Source organism: Paroedura picta, chromosome 12 (assembly GCF_049243985.1).
Source record: "Paroedura picta isolate Pp20150507F chromosome 12, Ppicta_v3.0, whole genome shotgun sequence".
NCBI lineage: Eukaryota > Metazoa > Chordata > Lepidosauria > Squamata > Gekkonidae > Paroedura > Paroedura picta.
Window position 1 is genome coordinate 31,452,316 of NC_135380.1, and position 18,655 is coordinate 31,470,970.

The 18,655-nt window shown below is 43.8% G+C and overlaps 2 protein-coding genes across 3 annotated transcripts; one reads left to right on the forward strand and one right to left on the reverse strand.

Moving 5' to 3' along the window:
- Nucleotides 1–872: 872 nt before the first annotated feature.
- On the reverse strand, nt 873–9,290 carry STPG3 (sperm-tail PG-rich repeat containing 3). Of its 2 annotated transcripts, none has more exons than XM_077306861.1 (7): nt 9,078–9,290; nt 8,121–8,188; nt 5,561–5,695; nt 5,072–5,160; nt 3,957–4,068; nt 2,035–2,160; nt 873–1,118 (listed from the first exon to the last, which is right to left on the reverse strand). In XM_077306861.1, the coding sequence occupies exons 1-7, from the start codon at nt 9,191–9,193 to the stop codon at nt 985–987; spliced, it is 780 nt and encodes a 259-aa protein (XP_077162976.1). In that variant the 5' UTR covers nt 9,194–9,290; the 3' UTR covers nt 873–984. The 2 variants fall into 2 exon arrangements, with proteins under 2 accessions (XP_077162976.1, XP_077162977.1); XM_077306862.1 differs by having other exon boundaries at nt 5,072–5,206; nt 9,078–9,229.
- A 2,036-nt stretch (nt 9,291–11,326) lies between these two features.
- On the forward strand, nt 11,327–18,554 carry ZMYND19 (zinc finger MYND-type containing 19). The gene is made up of 6 exons (XM_077306863.1): nt 11,327–11,535; nt 12,807–12,866; nt 14,486–14,592; nt 15,163–15,303; nt 16,466–16,646; nt 17,945–18,554. Exons 1-6 carry the CDS (start codon nt 11,485–11,487, stop codon nt 18,086–18,088), a joined length of 684 nt encoding a protein of 227 aa, XP_077162978.1. The 5' UTR covers nt 11,327–11,484; the 3' UTR covers nt 18,089–18,554.
- Nucleotides 18,555–18,655: the final 101 nt, after the last annotated feature.

Sequence of the window (18,655 nt, forward strand, 5' to 3'; positions counted from 1 at the left end):
AGGCTCTGTTCAAAGGTCCAATTTTTCTTGGGGGGGGGGTCTGTGTTTCTCACGTCTGTTCTGAAGTGGGTCAGAATACTATTAATCTTATAGCATGTGTGTAGTATATTCAGCAATCTTTAGATAGTCTGGCTGCCAGGTAAGAGATGTTCAGAGGTAGCTTGGCATTGCCTGCCCCTGTGTCATGACCCTGGTATTCCTTGGAGGATGTCTTTCCAAATGCTAGCCAGGATTGACCTACTTAGCTTCCAAGATCTGGTGGGACTGAGCTTGCCTGGGCTATAAAGGTCAGGATAAGTATTGAAGAATAATTACAATAGTAATCTTTATTTTTGCATCCCATCCTTCCTATATATTTTTATTTATTATACTTATATAATATATATATACCCACCCTCCCTTTCGCATCAGGGTGGTTTACGTTAGAAATTTTCATAATACAGTGCAATACAATATATAACTCAGGGCAAGTACTGTAAGTATGGCTGCTGTCCTGAGTTGCTTTTGGAGGAATCGGGTGTTGGACGGTTTTAAACATGAGTAATTAAGTTAATTTTTAATGGTTATTGTTCCCTGAACTGAAGTTTTCGTATTGAGTTACCTCTAGAAGTCTACATCTTTTGTTAGCCTATTTGTACACAGACTAAATTTCCCCCGACATTCTCCAGAATTTGGAGTCTTGAACTTGCGAAAGCAGGGTGGAATACTACAGGAGTGGAAATGCCCAGTCTGAGAGGGTCAGCTGCCTTAGTCATCTCCTTAGTATTAGAAACTACTTACATGGACCCACCAGTCATTCTGCTTCATCTCAAGTAGGGTGTTTTCTCAGCCTTTCTTCTGCTTGTGACTGGGGCAGACATACAACTAAGAACTGTAGGGAAGGTGATCTGTTTTTAATAAATTCCAGGCTGTATTCATAACATGAGCTGCCTTGAATGGGTATATTAAACAGAAGGAGAGTGCTGCTTGGTGAACTCTGCAGAATCACAGTGTTGAAAATGGTCCTGTTTCATGCTTCTTGGGTCTCCTCTCACCTTGGATGAAGAAGCTTGGTGAGTTGGGCAGGCGGGCACTATGCCCCATATCCACATTGTAAGTGCCAGGTCCTGGAGTACCCTCTGTAAGACAGAATAGAATATAATGCCCACCCAAGAATACAGTATGGGTGCATTAGCCATTCAAAGTGCAGAATATATAAAATAATATTTGCCAATTTCAACAAAACAGATTTCAATTATCTCCTCTGTAGTTAAACCATTTCTCACTATTTTGCACCATACCTTGACTTACTAGTCTGCACAATAATTCATAGTCCTGTTAGTATCTCTGTTGTATTCAATAAGTTGGTTCTATCTGATAAAATAGCAGCTCAATCTAGCATTTCAACTGAGGTCCTGAAATAAAAGTACCACCAAACAACAATAAAACCACCAAAAGCAACAAAATAGAATGTCTACCATTGTAACTTGAGGGCTTCAAAAAGGCCACCTTGTGTATGGTAGCCACAGGGGGTCCATATAAGTGGAAGAACTCGCATACTGGGCAGCTTTCTGAAACTGCATGCTCCCATATGCGCCCTTTTGTGTATTAAGATGGGCCAATCTTATTCAAAGGAGCCTCTTGTGGCGCAGAGTGGTAATGCAGCAGACATGCAGTCTGAAAGCATTGCCAATGAGGCAGGGAGTTCAATCCCAGCAGCTGGCTCAAAGTTGACTCAGCCTTCCATCCTTCCGAGGTTGGTAAAGTGAGTATCCAGCTTGCTGGGGGGTAAACGGTAATGACTGGGGAAGGCACTGGCAAACCACCCCGTATTGAGTCTGCCATGAAAACGCTGGAGGGCATCACCCCAAGGGTCAGACATGACTCGGTGCTTGCACAGGGGATACCTTTACCTTTAAACTTATTCAAAGTCCCATTTCTGGATAGTATGCTGTCTAAAGTCCCTTTTTCTGTTTTGATGCTGGAGTGTGCTTACCTGTGGGAACTGGCTATGGTGCTATCACGTTTTACCTGCAAAAGGGAACCATTACATACCTTTGTTTGTCCACCTGTATGACTGCTGTGGTGCAGGGCTGATAATGAAAGATGGAGCTCTTTGTAGAACCTGCTGGTAACCACTTACTGTGTCATACTTGTTGGGTGCTGGTTCATATGGAGCATCTGCAGCAAAGATGGAGAGGATGAGAAGGGCCAAGGGGGGCCATCCTAGCTGGAGCACCAAGCTAGAAAGTTCTTACGGTTGCTAGATAACCTGAGGAAGCTTTGTAAGGCTATGATCCTTCTGGGCTCCCTGTTCATTGCCCTGTTGAACTAGAAGTACTAGTAAAGGAGGAGAGCAAATTTGTTTAATCAGAGTCTTCAGTAACATATGTACTGACTTATTTCATGACATCCACTTGCCACTTGCTGCTTATCCAAACCAAATGCCCAGTCTTTTCTTTATAATTCTTAAGGACTGCAGGCAGTCCTAATAGGCACTACCTTCCTTTCTACAGAAAGCACTCATTAGAGAAGAGCTATTTTTGTACCCTGCTTTTTACTACTCAGTTCTCCAGATTAAAGTTCACCACTACACCAAGCTGGCATTCAAAAAACAGCGGCCTCCAGTGTGGAACAATCCCCCCCACCCCCCAATCTGCACACACATTTTGTGACTGATTGATGTCCCCATGACAGCTATTTTGATATATTTCTTATGTTTTTATACTGCCCTCTTATGGCTCAGGGTGGGTTCACAGGGAATATGAAAGTGTCCACAGGTTCAAGAAGGTTGGGATGCCAGGTGTAAAGGTTGAGTTTGTGAAATCCCGTGTTTTATTTCATGTACAACCATGAAGCCATTGGAGTGTCAGGAACAATGCTGGATTATGCCTGAGGAGAGTTCCAACTTGTCATTGAAGCTCACTAGGTGACCTTGGACTAGACATTTTCTCAATCTAATTTATCCTACAGGCTTTGTGAGGATAAAATGGAGGGGGAAGCCAGTGTATGCTGCTATATGGTACTTGGATGAAAGATGGGATTTAAATGTGTTCAACTCTTTGGGTTAGCCAGCTTGATCTACCTTGTGAAATGCCTGAGAAAGTCCAGGTAGTCACAAGAATTCTTCATGTAGTCTCTTGCTCTGGCCATATTCCAGAAACTACAAAACCTGCAATTATTTTCTCACTGGGATGAGACCGGTAAAAATCCACTTCTCAGGAGAGGAAGATTGGGCATCCCTAACTGTTGTTCACAAACAAAAATAGAGTCCAATAGCACCTTTCAGACCAACAAAGATTTATTCAAGGCATGAGCTTTCGAGCACAAGCTCTCTGCCTCAGATTAAATGAACAACCACCATAAGATCATTATAAATCAGGCCTGTGTAGGACGGGCAGCCTTGCTACCAGTCCATTTGTGGCAAAATTATCCTTGAGGCTTGGGGATAAAATAACTGGCTTTGATCCCTAAAGTGGCTTGTCGGTATTGAAATTTAATGCAGATTCAACCAGGGTTCCCAGCTCTGGGTTGGGAAATACCTTGAGAGTTTGAGGGGGGGAGTCAGGAATGGATGAGATTTGGGTTGGGGAGGGACCTCAGTGGAATATAATACAGAGTTCACCCTCCAAAACATCAATTTTCTCCAGGGGAACTAATCTCTTTAGAGATGAGCTGTAATTCCAGGGGATTGGGACTAGCATCCTTAGATTCAACAGTGGTGTAGTTTCAGAGTACATTGAACCCCAGTGAACTGTTAGAAGATGGAGCTCTGCAGGGCACTGAAGGGTGCAGTATATGTGCCTGTTAGGGGCACAGGAAGGGATCTCTCAAATAGAATTACACTGGTTCCTGATCAGCTGAAGCAGAGCAGTGTTAGGCTCTGGAGTATAACTACGCAGGAATGAACAGAACATGTAGCTCCTGATCTAGAGCCTTCATGGAAGGTAGAAACCCTATAAAGAATTAATCCTCACCTTTGCTTGTAAAGGAGAAGATACCCTTTTGTCCAAAGGTATAGCAGGGACTGCTTGGCCTATTGGCTGGTTTGGAGTGTGGGGACTGACCGTAGTGGAATGGAGATGGCCACTGCAACACAGAGACAGGGCTATGAGATTCCTCATACAAACTATGTCTTCCCCTTTCTAAATCTTCAAGCTGATGAAGCTGTAAGATTGCAGGTGATAAATACTCTTCGCGTTGTGGAAGAACCATGCCCAGTGTGTTGGTTGGTGGAAAGCGACTGTGGCACAGCGAGTATTTTTCATTTTTGAAGATCAGCACATGGCAAGATATTTCCTGATTTGCTTTAAACTATAATTATTAATTGTTTATTTATTTGATTTATTACTCGCTGATTCCAGTGAGCTGGCTTGCAGCAAGTTACATTAATGAGATCCCACAATAAAACAGTAAAACAAGAAACCCCTTAAAGCCATTTCCTTCCCAGTGACAAAAAACCTAAACCTTACCCCCCCCTCGCAACAGCCTCCCACTAGTGCCTCAGAGGAGGTGTTCCTGGGGGAGCCTGTTGTGTCAGCCAAGCTGAGGAGGGGTCTCCGATCTCAACTGCTCTGGCCTCAACCAAATGCCTGCTGGAAGAGCTCCGTCTTGAAAAAGAAGAGTTGGTTCTTATATGCCGCTTTTCTCTACCTGAAGGAGACTCAAAGCGGCTTACAGTTGCCTTCCCATTCCTCTCCCCACAACAGACACCCTGTGGGGTGGGTGAGGCTGAGAGAGCCCTGAGATTCCTGCTCGGTCAGAACAGCTTTATCAGTGCCGTGGCAAGCCCAAGGTCACCCAGCTGGCTGCATGTGGGGGAGTGCAGAATCGAACCTGGCATGCAAGATTAGAAGTCCGCACTCCTAACCACTACACCAAACTGCGGAACTGTGAAAGCTCTTCCGGGAGCTCATTCCACAAGGTTGGGGCCAGGACTAGAAATGTCCTCAGCCTGGTCAAGGCCAGGTGTTAATCAGAGCATTTAGCATGTGAGAAACTGCAGCAAGTGACAACCCCCTCTGCATTTCTAGATCCTTTGTTCCACATCTGGTTCAGCTCTACAACCCCTTCCACCCCAGGCAACACATACGTTTGTCTCACGGTTGAAATCTGCTTTCTTGGTGAAAGGGTTCTTGCTCTGGAACCAGGTTTTCTGCCATGAACGGCGCCCTCCGCCCTCTGGAGAGATGGAGAAGATGGGAAGAGGTTGCAGCAGAAAAGGGTGCTGCAGGAACAAGAACGTGCCTTGAACAGGGTGCCTGATCTGGACTCAAGCCATTGTCCAAAGGCACTAATGATCAGCTGATGTGATTTTCCCACCACTTTGAATTCTGATGCTGAGAAGCTTCCCAATACGACTTTTGTGTATATTTGCAAAACATGCACACAAGCTGCCCATAACTGCTGCTATCCTGGCACATCAGAACCCAACTTAGGTTTTTAGCCTTGTATCAGTTTTTCCTTGCCCCACCTGATTTGATAAGCAACTATTTTACAGACTCTTTACAAACGACTGTAGTCTCTAGCTGCTAGCAAGTAACTAGTTACCTGGAAGCAAACATTTTCATTCCCTCAATACCTTTCGGAGGCGTCTTCCATCCAAAGGTGTAGGATGGAGCGGTAGTCTCCCTGCAGTTGACACTGGGGGGTGGGTAGGCTGCTGGTCCAGGGCTGTCTGCGTTTGCTGTCGGCAAGGGCCGGCCCTCAGTTGCCCCTAAGTAGATAATGATAAGTTAACCTCTGCAACAAAAGGTAACACGAAATTCACTGGATCTGCAACTCTTATATGGAAGGGGAATTATATCCATTGAAGCATCTTGCAGAAATGGATCCCACCAAAGCAGGGAAGAAGGAGATTGGCCTGCTTGTATGCTTTTATAAGCAACCATTTATTATTATTTGATTTCTATACCACCTTCCTAGTAGACTGGCTCATGGCGGTGTACAACATATATAAACATAATATTAAAAGCATACAATAAAATAAACTAAAATAGTGCAACATCAGCATTGACCAGATGAATATATTGCTCATAAAATTAAATAGTGCAACGTCAGCATCAACCAGATGGATATATTGCTCACCTCTCTTATAACTAGATTGCAGTCCAGAGACGGGTTTGATGGGGGGGGGGGGACAGTAGATGTTACCTAATTCACTGGCCCCAAGTTCCATCTTACTGGTGTGTAGCACAAATTCAAGTTAGATCAGTCTTGAATTCAAGTCTTACATAGCTAGTAATGCTTATTTATTTACCACCTTTATGTCCCGCCTTTTTGCTTAACTAGGCCACAAAGGTGGCTAACAATGAAAGAAGCCCGATATAAAAATTAAAATGGTGCTGCAATACATATAAGAAACAGAGGGCAGCAAATAAAACCACAAGGCAGCAAGGGATAGATCTTTGAGAGGTGGACAAACAAACAAAGTCTTCACTTGCTGTTAGAAGGTAGTAATAAAAAGGAATAAAGAAATATCTTTGGGAACGGAGGATGTGCAGTATTATTGAAATTAAAAATATGAGTCATTGTAAGAGGGAGGAACATCACTGAGAAATCCTAAGCCCTAAAACCAACAAGGCATATTGAAAGAAGTTTCAGGATGGGAATTCCCCAATTCAAATCCCCACCCACAAAGTTCACTGGTTGACCTCAGCTCACACTCAGTTCCGCAGGGCCTGCAAAAGGGAGCTCCTCCACCAGGCATTTGGTTGAGGTTGACCTGAATCACCACTTCCCATGGGCCCTCCCCTGAGCCTCCCTCCTATGGCACCCACTACGACTCCGCCCAACCCACTGGGATATCAGTATGCGTTAATTGAATGTTCTCCATATTTTTCTATTGTTGCTTGTCCTTATCACTGTATTATTAAAACTAAGTTATGTACCATTTCTGTTTTATGTGAACTGCCCTGAGCCTTCGGGGAGGGCGGTATATAAATATAATAAATAAATGTACTGTCTCTTAGCCTAGCCCACAAGGGCTGGAATGGAATGTTATCATGCAAAAAGTCAAAGATGCATGCTTCTTTTAGATTTTATTGTTGATTGTTTAAAAAGTGTATATATGTGTTTATTTTTAACTTTATCTGATTGCGAAGCCTTATGACATCCTTGGGATTTTTTTTTTAACACCTGGTGGGCTAGCCTGTTTTGCAGCAAAAAATAAAGAAGCTTGTGGGAACTTAAAGACTGAACATAGCCTCTGCTTTTCTGGTTTAGAGCAGTGGTCTTCAACCTACGGACTGGGACCCTCAGATGGGTCATGGAGCTCCTCCTGCTCAGCCTCAAGCTTCTGAAGAACTGCCTCCCCCCCACCCCACCACTTTTACTGTATTTTGGAAGCAACTGCTACATAGACAACAAGGGTGTCATAAATACTGCCTCACTTTGCACACGTGTGGCAACAGGCAGTATAAGATGGCAAGTTGGAATAAATAAATAAGTTTACTGTTGTAGCCTTATGCCATAACCACCATAACAACAATGGGAAGGTGGAATCACCACAGTACAGGTCTGGAAAGGATTCCTTTGTGACTCTGGCTCTTTAATGGATCCTCACGATGCTACACTTCCTAGTACTTGGCTTGTGTTTCCTGTCCTCTCATGGGTTTTGGTCCACTGCTCATTTTGGTCCTCCCTGCCTCAAAATTCATCTGTTAGATAGAAAACCACTTCAAACTCTGTTCAGTCCTCATATGATTAAATCATAAGACCGTTTTTAATTCAGTTTTTAAGTTTGTTATCTGCCGTGAGCCAACCAGGAAAGGGCAGTATATAAATAAAATATTTATTTACCTGCTAGTCTTTATAGTGACAACATTTTTCATTTTTGCTTGACCCTGAAAATCTTTAAATGTTTCTGCAATTGGCTTGACCAGTGGTAAAGTCTCAGACCAGGATCTGAGAGACCCAGGTCTGAGCCCCCACTTTACCATGAAACTTGCTGGGTGACTTTAGGCCTCTCACTCCTAATGACTGTCACTGCGTGTTCTGAGGGTAAAATGCAGGACAGACCAAATTATGCTGCTCTGAGGTCCTTGGAGATTATTTACTCTAAAAATACACTGAAAACACACCCATTGCTTCCCTGTCAACTGCCCCAAAGGATTCCCCGTTCAGGCTTCCTTCCTACTTACGACTGTGCTCTCCTGCGTGAATGTTTGGGAAGAGTGGAGATGTAGTGGCCTGTCTTGTCGGATGACTCCTAGAAACCAAATACATACAGTTTGTGAGGGGAAGGAAAGGAACATGGTGCCCACACTGACCGGCCAATCTCTGATGGATAGAGACTGGGTGGAAAGCCCACCATGGGTCTACACTACTTGGAGTATTCATTTATCCAACCTAAGGAGTATTTTTTTTCATTTGTTTGATAGCTTCCATTTAAAGGAGTTCAAAATCAGATGATGTAGTTGTCTCAAGGGGCAGACTTTGATAAAGGAGTGTGAAAATTCTCAATTATATTTACCTGGATAGACAAGAGGAGAGATGTAATCAGGATTTTCCAGCTTAGCTTGTAACCTTTATTGCCTTATAACATTCAAATATTCAAAACCTACCTCTTCACGCAAATATTTGCTAGGCAGTTTAGAAACAATAAGACTTAAAAAAGATAAAGTAACATAATGAAAGGATTAATAAACTGTAGCAAAAATAAATGCAACTAATCAATTTTAAAGCATTTCTCACAATCCTAAAAAATAACCACCAGGAATTCTCTTTAAAATACCCCAAAACAACCTGTGTGATAAAAACAGGAACAATCTGATAACATTCCAAATGGGAGTGGGATGTTAAAGGCCTAAGAGAATAAAAATATTTGCATGACATCTCAACGTTGGTATAGCTGGTATAGGGATGGAGTTGCAGAGTTTGCATGCCACTCAAGGAAAGGTTCATCTTGGCTAATCATGCATCTATCCCAAGATTGGCCACTGTGGCTCTCCAGATGCCTGTGGACTACAATTACCATTAGCCCCTGCCATGCCTGGCCACCCCTGATAGCCTATGAATGTGGGGGGCACCCAGTTTACAGAGACACTGGCTACTACAGGATGAGGTGCTCTTTCTTAGCCTTGCCCTTTCTGCTTTACCGTTGGTTTTGTGCATGCCTCTTGTACAGCAAAGGTATGCTTTTTGGCTTTACTGACTGCCTGTTGTCTAGGTACTTTTGCGCCATGAATTTGGTATTTATCTGATGGAACTCCATTCTTGCAGCTCCTCACTCCTGAGGCGGCTCGTCGATGTTTACTCATATCTTGCCTCTGACCACCCGGAATGGTGGTCACACATTGTGTGACATCAGTGGGTTCTTGGGTTCCGCTTTGGATTCTGTTCTGCTTTATTGTGCCCAGGTTCCCAAAATGGTGGGAAAGCTTGGCAGGAAACTTGGGGCCCCATGTAGAACCTCAAATGCATACCTGAGGGAGAATTAGGTAGGCTCCCCAGAAAGCAGATTTAAGGCACCATGGAAGAGCAAGACATTTTTGCTATAATTTCTCATCTTAAAATCCATCTTTTCCATTAAGACCTTGGTCTATGTTGCCTACTGAGCCAGCATACAAAGCTTTGTACATGCCCACCTGGGGTCCCTCCCCTTCCCAATACTCATCTACCTCCCACTTTCCATCTACCTCACATGGTATGTGTTGGAAGGGAGAGGAAGGGAAAGGCAATTGCAAGCTGCTTTGAGACTCCTTCAGGTAGTGAAAAGCAGGGTATAAGAACCGGCTCCTCTTCTTCTTCATCTTAGCATTTCCCAGAGTGAGGAAGAGTGCAACCTTCCAGGAACCTTAGGCCTCCTAATCAGTGGCTGAGGCCAGTGTTCTTTCCCCTCACAGCTTTTCTTTTCCTCCATCTTCCTCCCTGGAATTGTTTTAGACTGGAAATTCTTCCTGGCAGGGATCTGTCTTTTGGGGGGTTGTTTCATATTGCTGTAAAAAATCCAAATCTACCCTTCAAATTCTTGTGGCTTCTTATGTTTTAACAGTAAGCTTCAAGGAAGGAGTTAAAAGATTGCCAGGTAGAAATGAAGGAAGGACATGGATGAAAGGGGAAGAAAGATGTCATTCTGGCGTGGAATTGGTTAATAAAGATGTGAGAGTTCCACTTTTTCATTTCTAAAATATTGTCCTCAGATATCTATAATGATATCTATATTTCTTGCAATTCTTGTTTGTTTAATGCCCGTTCCGGGATGTTCCAGAGGTATTTGGCCGGGAACAGGTAAAATAAATATGTGAGATTTTTACCCCTCATTTCTAAAATATTGCTCTCAAGTGCCTGTTATGCATCCCACTGCTTTTTGCAGTACTCGCTGGTTTAATGCCCGTTCCAGGCAGCTCCGTCTTATACCCTGTCCCGGGATCCCTGGAGGGACCAAAAAAACAGGAACGAAATCCATTTATTGCCTTTTATTAGGACCAGCCACGCTCGCACAAAGCATGGCTCGATCTCTCTTAGGGTCACGTTGTTAAAAAAGAAGCGTGGTCCCCTTTAAGGCCGAGCGCGGCACGCCCCCCCCCCCCGCAGGCATTTGCTGAGTGAGCCGGAGAGCGGTTGGAGAGGCCGTTACGTCACTCCTCGTCCTTCTGGTTTAACGGACAACTTCCGGTGAAAACTGCCATGATGCTCTAGTCTAGAATCTAGCTGCTGGGCAGGGGCGCTTCTGTAGGCCTTCGCAACATTATGGGGGCAATATCTTCCTGTATAAAACACCCATATACACACATATAGAAATAAAATGTAGATATATAAAATAAAAATACACAGGCTGCATTTTTGCAAAGTGATTATCAACACCCACGCTTATATATATGTAAAATGTCATGCTAACAATATGTAAATCCTTGGAGGAACTCGGCAACTGCTATTGAAAGCAGAAGCCGGCTTTCAGTCTTTCATTTAAAACTAGGTCCAATTCAGGGCATTGCTGTGTTCTTTCGGCAGGCTGAGCTCATGCATTGGAATACATATTTACGTTGACCACCATACAGAAAGACGTGTCCGTGGCGATCTGTGTGACCCTAATAAAAACATCGCGCTGATTCCAGAAGGCTTGCATGACTCGCGGAGGCACCAGACAGCGACGAACGTTGAGACCGCCTTGCCTGGCCCCACTGAAAATACAAGAGGCAGAGGTCGTGACGTCACTCGTCGGTCGGCCTCGTCTCCTCACGTGACCTCGCATTTCGTGCGTCATGGCGGCGGCGCCGAGTTCCGATCGCGCGCGCGCGCGCTCGGTGGGGGGGAAGAGAGCGCGAGACGGTCGAGGAATGAGTGACGCAAGGGTGCGGCTCGCGCTCTGATTGGCTTGCGAGACTAAGGGTTGGCGGCGGCGGTGGTGTGTGCGGCCCCGCCCCCTTCCCTCCTCGGGCGTGCGCGAGGCGGCGGCGCGTGGCAGGGGCAGCGGCGTCTCCGTCTGCGACTCCCCTCTTCCCTCCCCCTCCCCCCTCCTCTCCTTTTTTTTTTCCTCCTCTTTTTCCCTGACAGGCCAAGGCCATGACCGACTTCAAGCTGGGTATCGTACGCCTCGGCCGGGTGGCCGGCAAGGTGCGGGTGCGGCCCGTAGGAACGGGGGGGAGGGTGGAGCCGGCGCGGGAGGCCCCTCGGCCCATCCCCCCTCACGCGCACGTGATGAGATCTGTGACGTCACACAGCACATCTCCACTCTCCATCTGTGACGTAACCGGCCTTCGGGTTCTGTGGGTTTTAGCAGGGAGCCCCTCCTCCCCCTTGGCGGTTTGTCTGCTGAAGATGGGGGTACTGGCAAGTGGTTTCTCTGGAGCTGTGAATTTTTTGGGTTTTTTTCTGTGTAATTCGCAATTAGGTTGCTAAGAAGAGGGGATTGGGGTTGGTGGTAAAATAGTGGGCTCTGAATTGGTAAGCCTTGGATTCAAGTCTCATTTGGTCTAGAAGGTGGACTTAGGCAGGCCGATCATAATATGAGTCTGCCACATATGGCTGTAGAAATTTTTGAGGATTTCTCACTTCAGAGGTAGTGAAGAGAATGAAAAGTGATCTGGGTAGTCAGTGGGAATGCTGGCCTATCTCACAGGTCACAAGCTAATGTATTTTGAACATTGTAAGTGCTTTGGAAATGCTAAGTAGTGTGTGCGTTATTGGGCTGGTATAAGTAGTGCTGAATCTAGTCTGGAAAATGCAGCTGAGAGACTAGCCTTATGAGTTCATATATTTTTGTGTAAGGTCTTATAAAGGATGGTAGTTCAAGGGGGACAGCTGTATTATGTATGTTTGTAGGAAAAAGAAAGAGAAGATTTCCTCTTGGTGTTTCAGAAGGTGACAGATGTATTTGGTTATGAGCTATTGTGGATCAGAATTAGGTTTCCTAGGTACAGTTGTTGAACCTCAAGCAAAAATGCACCTTTTTCATAGCTTTATGCTTCATCCTCCAACTCCCAACTCAGAATCAAAGGAAGTTGTAAGGAAACAGAAAGTTTAAGCAATGAGATGTGACAGCAGACTTCTTAGGGACTTTGGTCCATCTTTCCTTTCCAAAAGTGAACGGCCAGCAAAACTAGCTGCTTTTTTGATGGGCTGTTTGGCAGATACAAAAAGAGGTGGGTCATTCCTTGGCCAGATTTCTTTGGTGTAGATCAGGTTTTGAAATTAAGTTTGTGCAGAAATTCTTTTTAAAGTGGATTTTTATTCCTTTATCTCCCATCAGTCAAGCCCTTTGATGAGCATCACATTCTCTGGTGTAGTTTAGTGTTGTGGTGAAATGTATGATAAAAATGGGGTAAGTGCTGGTAAACTTTGTTTCTGAAGTGTGTTTCACCTTTAATTACCTTTTCTAATTTCAGACGAAATACACACTGATAGATGAGCAAGACATTCCTCTCGTAGAGAGTTACTCTTTTGAGGTAAGAATCTATTCTTCTCGTGCTGATAAGTATGGCTTTCACTTTTTGCCATGTTTTGCTGTTGATTTAGCGGTAGTACCTGATGCTCTGTAGGTAAAGCTTAGCCTTCTGAGGGGTTCCATGTACCCTCCCTTCCCCCCACCCACTGGATTAGGTGATAACCAAAAAAATGAGATGGAAATTAACAGTATTCTTGGCAACATAATTTGGTAGAAGGTGCTTGGGGTATTGGAAAGATGCTGTCCAACTCCTCATTTGCCTTTTCTCATGTGCTTCTTGCAAAGTTGGTTTCTGATTATGGCTCTGAGTCCACTTTATTTGCCCTACCACTACATCTTTCTCCATCCTTTCCAACTCTTACTACATAGTATAGCAGAAATCATTGGCTTTTCTTTTTTGAAGTGCAGGTTGTGAGTTCCTTGGAACTGTGCCTTCTGTGAACATCCTATATGCTTTTAATTAATTCATTAATCTCTATTTTCATGTTTTAAAATCTGTGTTTGTCATTCTATTAATTATGTGTTCTGGATGTGATGCAGTATGTGACTAAATCCAGGTCTCCTGGAGATGCCCAATTTTCTAGCAACTGGACCAGATTTTTAAAAGACTCATGTTTATATTGTCAAAAGAAGTCACTCCCTTGTTAATGTAAATAACAATTCTGTCAGGGAGATTAGAAGGGTCCCATTCATTTTAACCAGATTGTACCAGGGCAGGTGTGGGGAGACTATTAGAATCCCATCTTGAGAGGAAATGGGCACGTAGAAGGAATCCCAACCCAGTGCCTACTATGGTACGGTTGTATCAGGAGTCCTGCATTAGAGTATTGATTTCGAACATTTATATGCTGCCTGTCCAGAGACCAGGCTGAAGTGGCTTACCACCATATAATTGCACCATATAATTTCTAGAATTATTAGTCTTATCAAATAGCTGCCAAACTGATAGATTTCATATTTGGGTTTTTATTTATGCCTATTTTTTTCTTAGTCTCAGATGTGCATGAAAGTTTTGGGGCTGGGATGCAATTTCCATTGTGTTTGGTTCTAGAGTGTGGTTGGAGGGTATACAATTCAGTGAACTTGCCGAAGCTGAACATATGGCGGTCTGCTCCATGTCTGGCATGAGTGACCTCTGAGGGAAACAGTGTATGCAGATTTAGTTCATGTTGTTGGAAGATCAGTTTATGTTGTTGGAAGATCAGCTTGAAATGTATTAATAAAAACAATAAAGCTGTCAAGTAACATTACTAAGACCAATAAAGAAAGACTTATGTGCCATTATAGTCCAACATTTCAAAATTCTCGCACACATTTTACAATAGAGGGGCAAGACATCAGTGTAATAGATAAAGGAATAAAATGACCTTTCTAGTCGTGATTTGGGGATGGGTAATCCTTCATAAGGCAAAGACTGAATCTTCAGGCTGGTTTGAAAGGAAGGTGCCTTAAAGCTTGTTCTGAGTGCCCAGTTAGTAAGTTCAGAATAACTAGCAAGCTACCATGCAGTGATCAAGGAAGCAGAGTTCCTAAGGCAAAGTCCTTCCAGTCAAATACTTGTAGGTTCCTTTTCCACTGTCTCCCATTCACTGTCTAAGTATGCTTTCTTTCTTTGGTCAGGCTCGGATGGAGGTCGATGCTGATGGAAATGGTGCTAAAATATTTGCATATGCATTTGACAAAAATCGAGGAAGGGGGTCTGGGCGCCTGCTACATGAGCTTCTCTGGTAGGTATTGCTGAAGAGAGGGTGTGCATTACAGATTTCCAAAGAGAAGAGGTATCTCTGTATCTTTGAACTGGGGTTTCCGTTCCCTTGTTTTGTATTCTTCACAAACTGATAAATGATTGATTACCTTTCCTCCTCTTTAGAAGAAGAGTTGGGTTTTATACCCTGCTTTTCACTAACAGAGTCTCAAAGTAGCTTACAATCACCTTCCCTTCTTTCCCCACAACACACACCCTGTGAGGTAGGTGGGGCTGAGAAAGCTCTGATAGGACTGTTCTGCGAGAACAGCTCTTACGGGATGTGACTAGCCCAAACCATGAGAACAAATGGGTCCCAACTTATATGTGTAGTCTGAATGGGAATGTGCAAGCAGCTACTTGAAATGTCCTTTGTAATCTTGAAACTGTATGCCACCCTTCTCATATGCATATGACAGGGGAAAGAGGTAGATAGAGTGGGAGTGTGGAACTGGGAAACCATTGGTATCCATGCTTTGGCCTTCTGTGACCTACCACTTAAACTAGTTGCCAACCAGAAGCATCTATACACTCTGCTTGTCACCATTTTCAGGGAGAGACATCGGGGAGGCATTGCTCCAGGATTTCAAGTGGTGCATCTCAATGCGGTGACAGTGGACAACCGTCTAGACAACCTGCGATTGGTTCCATGGGGCTGGAGACCAAAAGCTGAAGAAATTTCTAGCAAACAAAGGTAAATCCTGAACAAGTGATAATTACAGATGAGGGGAGTGATGGTAATGAAAATTCCTCAGCCCTTGGGGCCAAACTTCTTTGTTTTTGTATCTGGAGGAAGTAACAATTGTACTGTGCCCTTGCATAAAGCAACCTTTTCCCCAGGTCCTTTTAAAGGCTGGGCGAAAGATAGTGAGTTTAGAGCTTCTGTCAAGACTTCAGTTTAAATGCCATTTAACAGGCCAAGATGAGTAGTCAAAAGAGCATATCATTCAGCTGCTTGTTTGGATGCAATTGGACGCCTGAAGTAGAAAGAGCCCATTGCCTGTCTTCAGGATGGGTCTGAGAAACAACTTGGGCCCAAGTTCTAGGACTGAACTGTGTTTCCTAGAGCAAGCCAATACTGGGACCATTTAAAAATTTTGGAAACCTACTTTATATCAAACACATTTTCACCTTCAAACAAAGCAAAAAAGAGAGATTGTTCAATTCTTTGCTTTTTGAAGCAAAGACCCCAAAAATTGTATTTTTCAATTGAGTTTATTTTACAGTGAAGGAAAGAATCTGTATTGATACATGGCTGTTTATGTATCTGGAATTTATGGAAGTCAAAGAATGGATTAGACAAACCACATTCTTTGTTCTTTCTTTTCTTTTTATACCACCCTGCCAGCAGGCCAGCTGAGATCAGTAAACAGCATTTCAATAATACATCCATAATTATATTTCAGCGATTTTTTAAAAAATTGGCATTTAAAATTAACCAACATTATAAAAGAAATATCAATATCAACATCATAATTCCGGATTTGGGTTGCCTTTAGTTCTTCCGTAAATAGTTTTTGCTCTGGGGCAACTTTAAGCCGGTGGTGGTGGTGGATGTTATATTTCACTTGCCCCAACCGAAAGCATGACGGACGTGTTCTGCTTTACAGGCCCTGTGGAACTGCATTGGCTCATTCAGGAAAAATGTCTCCTTTCAACCAGGGCCTGACTAAATTTGAGTTTTCACAGTCATTCCTTTTAGAAGTGGACGAGTTCATTCAATGAAAGGGTTAGGTCCTCAGTGTCAGTAAGAACTTGTGTCGTGGTTCCTTGTTTGTTGCAAGGTATTACATTTTTAAGGACTTTTAACAATGATATGCACTTGTTGAATCAGTGCTTGTTGGTTTTTGTTGAAGGGAACAAAGCTTATACTGGCTGGCGATACAGCAGCTTCCTACAGATCCCATAGAGGAGCAGTTTCCTGTGCTGAACGTGACACGCTATTATAATGCTAATGGGGATGTTGTGGAAGAAGAGGAGAACTCGTGCACATACTATGAATGTCACTACCCTCCATGTACGATGATTGAGAAACAGGTGTGTTGAAAACATAAAGCAAGTTGTGGGTAAAAGTACTGTTGTTATGTTGACTGCTTTTTGGCAGTGATTTGCCAAAGTGGAAAAAAAAGTTACATGCTACAGGTGACGAACTCGCTCCAAGAAATGTATTTATATTTCGATTTCTATACTGTCCCTCACGACAAATTTTCTCGGGGCGGTTCACAATATAAAACCAATAAAATACAATATAACACCTATAAAACTCCTTAATTGTACAATAAAACAGAAATAAAAGCCAAAAAAACAGGTGGCGGCATAATCTCTCTAAAACCATTAACTTTTCCAGCAAGGACAGCATAGATGATCCTATAATCATACACATGAGATGGGATCCACAAATATCCATCCTTACTTGGCCTAAGTTTGACAGGGTGCTTTCTATTTTGCATACATGTGACTTCCCCGTGAATAATCTTTCCTCCTGGTGCTTAATGTGATATAAATACTGTTGTATTAATAGGCCCAACTTTCCTACTTTCTGGATTACTTTTCACATGGATGCGGGCAGGTGGTGGTGGTGGGGAGTCCAGCAACCCTACAGTAACAGTTTACTTCTTGTTAAACAACTACATAGATGTTACCTGAATGGATACATCTGCAAATTAAGGCCGAGTCTCTCTACTTTTATCTGAGTGCAATTTTGAATGCTCTTACAGACAGCCTGGGAAGGGAGGAATTTATAATGGGCATGTGTCATAACCAGGGTTTTGTGCTTCTCAGTTCAGCCACCTCGGCGATCACCAAAGCCCAAAGCGGTGCATAGGAGGCCAGCGCCACAGAGATGGTGTGGCGGTGTGCCAGCTGGTGGTCACATGCAGGTGCAGAGGTCTGTGTCTGTGTGCGGCTGCTAGCTGGTGTGCCGCCACCGTGGTGCTGGCCACCTCAGACTGTGGTGATCCCTGAGGCAGCTGAGCTGAAGTGCACATAACTAGTCATAACTATAGGCTGCTGAAAAAGGAAATATGTACCACATAATTGGAAAAAAATGCAGGTAGCCTTTATGGGTTACATCCATTTTACTAATAGTAGCACTTTGTTATAAGGAGCCCTCAACTGTTGCAAGATGGGTGGCAGAATGGAAGGCTTCCTTTACTAGCTAAAGTACAAGATTTAACACAACAGATCCATTGGATCTGTGCCATGTTCTATAACTTTTGTAAGAGGAGTTCCTGAAGCTGAGAAATACAGAATATGTTCTAGCTTTTGTTTGGCTGCTTTGAGAGTGATTCTTCCTGGAAGTGATACTGATTATTGTCTTGTGGCCTTCTCTCTAGTTACGTGAATTTAACATCTGTGGGCGGTGCCAGGTTGCTCGGTACTGCGGCTCGCAGTGCCAGCAGAAAGACTGGCCAGCTCACAAGAAGCACTGTCGAGAGAAGAAGCGAGTCTTCCAGCAGGAGCTTGGACCAGAGCGATGACTGGCTAGCCGAGGCCTTAGCCCCATGGGCACCTTCCTGGAGGGCAAGGGGAGGTGTCTGCTTTGCACAGACTGCTCACTTGAAGCCAGAGGCACTGACAACAGAAAAATTACAAACCAACCCCTGTGATGCTTGAGGAAAGGGACTGGCTTTCCCCTTCCAGTGTTAGTCTCAAGCAAAAAAGACTACTGGGGAAGTTCTCCTGGCAGGAAGCTTCCCGTTATTTATATGTTAATATGTTTGTAAACTTGTGTACAGGTTTTTTTTGTTAGCAGTTCTCTTATATAGGACTCATTTACTGTAATGTTCAGGTGAGAACACATTGTTGGTCGAAATAACTGTCCTGTAGCGAAAGCTTTTCCTCTCCCTGTGGCTGGGAGAAGGCCAGGGGAGCTAGCTCAGACATCAGCAGTTAATCTGAACAACTCTGCATGGATGCTGTTTTCAAGTAAAGGATTGGAATGGATTGGCTGCCTTCTTGCTCTTAGTTGGTGTGAAAATGAAGACTGTTTGCTCATGCTGAGTAACTCAGCTTCTATGTCTTCACATGCCAGTGTCCCAGCCTCT